Source organism: Lemur catta, chromosome 1 (genome assembly GCF_020740605.2).
Source record: "Lemur catta isolate mLemCat1 chromosome 1, mLemCat1.pri, whole genome shotgun sequence".
In the NCBI taxonomy this organism is placed as follows: Eukaryota; Metazoa; Chordata; class Mammalia; order Primates; family Lemuridae; genus Lemur; species Lemur catta.
Genome location: NC_059128.1, coordinates 42,642,591 through 42,646,480, shown reverse-complemented (window position 1 = coordinate 42,646,480; position 3,890 = coordinate 42,642,591). Strand labels below are relative to the sequence as shown.

At 39.3% G+C, this 3,890-nt stretch overlaps 1 protein-coding gene across 1 annotated transcript; it reads left to right on the top strand.

The window, feature by feature from the left end:
• The first annotated feature begins 490 nt into the window (after nucleotides 1–490).
• Nucleotides 491–1,100, top strand: LOC123649078 (60S ribosomal protein L17-like). Its single transcript, XM_045566998.1, has one exon. It carries the CDS (start codon nucleotides 545–547, stop codon nucleotides 1,097–1,099), a length of 555 nt encoding a protein of 184 aa, XP_045422954.1. The 5' UTR covers nucleotides 491–544; the 3' UTR covers nucleotide 1,100.
• Nucleotides 1,101–3,890: the final 2,790 nt, after the last annotated feature.

The following is a 3,890-nucleotide window of genomic DNA, read 5'->3' as shown; positions in this document are numbered from 1 at the left end:
CTCCCTCGGAAAGGCTTCTCCTGGCCATGCAATCTGTAGTAGTCCTTGCTCTCCTTCCCCCCACCCCCAGTTAATTTCTATTTCTTCATCTGCTTTTTTTCTCTTATAAAACTTATCAAAAATTTAAAATCGTCACATATTTGGCTTTTTTAACTTATTTGTCTCTGTCCCACTCAGCCAGCATTCCTTTCCACCATTATGTGAGCTCCTTGAGGGAGGGACCTTCCAGTACCATCCATGGGCACCATTTTCACATCATGGTCATTGTGAATGGAGATCCCCACGGCTCCCTGCTTTCGTCTGCTTTGTTCATAGCCATATCCCCCAAGCACCTAGCACAGTGGCTGGCACGTGTCAGGTGCTCAAGAAATACTTACTGAACAAATGAAAGAATGAAAGAACGCATGTGGGATCTATGTCTCCAAGAAAGTTAACTCTAGAAGACTATTAGAACCAAGAGTATAAACACCACATAGGACATAAATTCTCCCAGAAGCCACTGCTCTTCCTCTTCCCCTCAAGCGGCCTGAGGTGATCTGTGAAAATGGTTCGCTATTCACTTGACCCAGAAAACCCCACAAAATCATGCAAGTCAAGAGGTTCAAATCTTCGTGTTCACTTCAAGAACACTCCTGAAACTTCCCAGGCCATCAAGGGTATGCATATACGAAAAGCCACCAAGTATCTGAAAGATGTCACTCTAAAGAAACAATGTGTACCATTCCGACGGTACAATGGTGGAGTTGGTAGGTGTGCCCAGGCCAAACAGTGGGGCTGGACACAGGGTCGGTGGCCCAAAAAGAGTGCTGAATTTTTGCTGCACATGCTTAAAAATGCAGAGAGTAATGCTGAACTTAAGGGTTTGGATGTAGATTCTCTGGTCATTGAGCATATCCAGGTGAACAAAGCACCCAAGATGGGTCGCCCAACTTACAGAACTCATGGTCAGATTAATCCATACATGAGCTCCTCCTGCCACATTGAGATGATCCTCACTGAGAAGGAACAAATTGTTCCAAAACCAGAAGAAGAGGTTGCACAGAAGAAAAAGATATCCCTGAAGAAACTGAAGAAACAAAAACTTATGGCATGGGAATAGATACAACATAAAATAAATGCAAATAACTGTAACAAAAAAGAAAAAAACACCACATAGGCATATTGATGTATTTCTCAGGCCCACATGCATATTTAGTAGTGTGGTACCTCTGATCTTTGAGCTGTAAACAAGTATATTTGAGCTGTAAACAAGTGTATTAAGCATCACTATAAAAAGATGAGGACATAGATACTGTCCTCCAGTCTTCTGTAAATCTGATCAGGTCTGTTTGTAATCATTCAGTGCCTTTGCCTTCCTCTCAGGACAAAGACCAACATCCTTAACATGGCCCCTGGGCCCTAACTGATCTGATCCCTGCTCATTTTGTTCTACTCTCCCTCCCTTTCAGCATATTCTTTCAGGTCCTCTCACCACAGACTCCCTCCTGCCTTTGTAGAAGGGTCTTTGTTCAAGATTTCCTCCACCTAAACAGCTCAAGTTTCCCTCTGACTCTTTCTCTACCTAGTGACTATTATCTTTTAGATATATGTATGTGGCAGATACTGTTGATGCCCTCCCCATGGTGGTCTAGAGAGTTTCCCATGAGATTGAGTCCCAGTTACCCATGGTGGTAATTTGCACATTACTGGACCTTTTACTGGTTTTCCTTCCTTCCCTGTCTCTCTTCTCTACTCCTTCACAGAGCTTCCTGGGATAACCATAAGTCACTTGTGCCCAGATCTTTATTTTAGGGTCTGCTTTTGGAGAAACCCAAATTAAGACACACAATGCAAATACCCTACGTAAAGGAAGCCTTCTCTCCCCCCAAACTAGATCAATTCACTCAGCAACATGCTCTTTCTTTGCATCACAGCATTTTCCACAGTTTGGAATTAGATATTTGCATGATTCTTAGATGAATGTATGTCATCCCCACTTTGAAGGAACAATGTCTATCCCACCCACTCCCCAACTCTTATTTTATCCTCAACACTTACCTGTGTGTGGCACAAAAATAGACACCCAATAAATGTTTGTTGAATGAATGACTGAATAAATGGCTAGTACCCTTTCATTCATGATTTGCTCCAGGATTATATGAGGAATGCTCAGGTTTTCATCATCTTCGTGCCATCTACATTTCAATACATTTTTCTTTTACATCCCTTCTAGTTTTCTCCTCCTTCCTTTCATAAAGTTCAATTTCTTCATTTCAGGTTTAGGAAAATGGCATTCTCCACGTAATACCATACACTATTCTCCCTTAATTTTGTCTGAGTTTATCTTTTAAAGTATATCCTTTCCAACTAAAACATTCATCTTTATATTCTAACTATGGAAAAGTGTTCTTTTGGAATAGGACTTTGTATTTCAAGCCATAACATTCTGTTTGACATCCATCCTCAAAGCCTATAAAGGTTTTTAATTGCAGGCTTCCGTTGGCCTTCTCATTCCTGAACGAAGTGGACATATGAATACATATTAAATAATTTTGCATTTCTGAGATTTAGTCAGCTCTCATAAATACGTTTGTGTGTGTGTGTGTGTGTGTGTGTGTGTGAGAGAGAGAGAGAGAGAGAGAGAGAGAGAGAGAGAGAGAGAAAATGTTCCCTTTTCCCCACACCTTTAAGTCTTTGCCCATTTGTGTTGCCTGCATTCAACAGAGGAGTTGATAATGCAGAGGAGTTGATAATGTTCTTGTTTAGAGCCCAGATTATGTAGCTGGGATAGTTTTGCTAGTGGGCAGGGTTACTATACTTAAAATTTGTGCCTACATACAGCATGTTTTTTTGTGATAAGTATCCTATACCTAGGGCAGGCTCAACGCCTTTGTCTCTTTCATTCCATGTGGCTTCCAGAGACTCAGGCCCCTCCTATTTGGAGGAAAGAAATGAAATCTCACCTACATCTTACGCAGAAGCTACATTCTCCAATCCAGCCAAGGACCCCTTCCCTCTTTGTGGGAGTATCAAGTGCTTGCTCAGCTCTTAATGAAGGAGAACTTTGTTTCACAGGCTGCTCTTTCTTTTCCTGTGGTTAGAGCCAGCTGAGTATGAGGACTGCTTGGCAGTGCAGGATCCGGGCATTTCTGGGCTTCTGGTTTAATATACTCAAAAGAGGACCAGAACTTTACCTTGTTTTTTTTTAGAAACTCTGAATAGTCATTTCAGAGCTTGTGCCATATGGGTTTTGCTTCTTGGCAGGATATTTAAAATATAATAAATAATAGAAAAGCCCCAATAAGTCTTCCAGTCTGTCTCCCCCAAACCAGAACAGGATCATTTCCTACATTAGGCTCATCAAATGCTTTATCTGATTTAATTTTTAATATTTTGGATGATGACTTTCACAATTTCCCTGAGGAGGCCATTTCATAATTTAATATTTACCTCCCAGACCAGGGAGTGTTTCCAGTAATCAGCTCAAATTTTTAAATTTCATCTTGTTCTCTCGGAGATTAAATATTCCCTCTCTGTGAAAAGTTAAATTTTTCAAATAGGATATTAGTATACCAACAATTCCCAGCAGGAAATCTATTTCTTTACTCTGTTCAAAGAAATTAATACTCTTAACCATTTCTTTTTATTGCTTTTCTGAACACATATCATTTTCTTCTATACTTTTATTTTCTATAAGAACTCATTTTCTAATTGTGTTCTCATTCTATTTAAAAAATTTTTTTTCTCTTTATCATGATAATTTTTTAATTGGCTATTTTTTATGGTGGCTTTTTTGTGGGAAAATACACATAACAAAATTTACTATTTTAACCATTTTTTGGTTGTTTTAGCTTTTTATAATTGAAATTTTTAAATAGATACAAAAGCTGAAATATAGTATAAAGTACCAT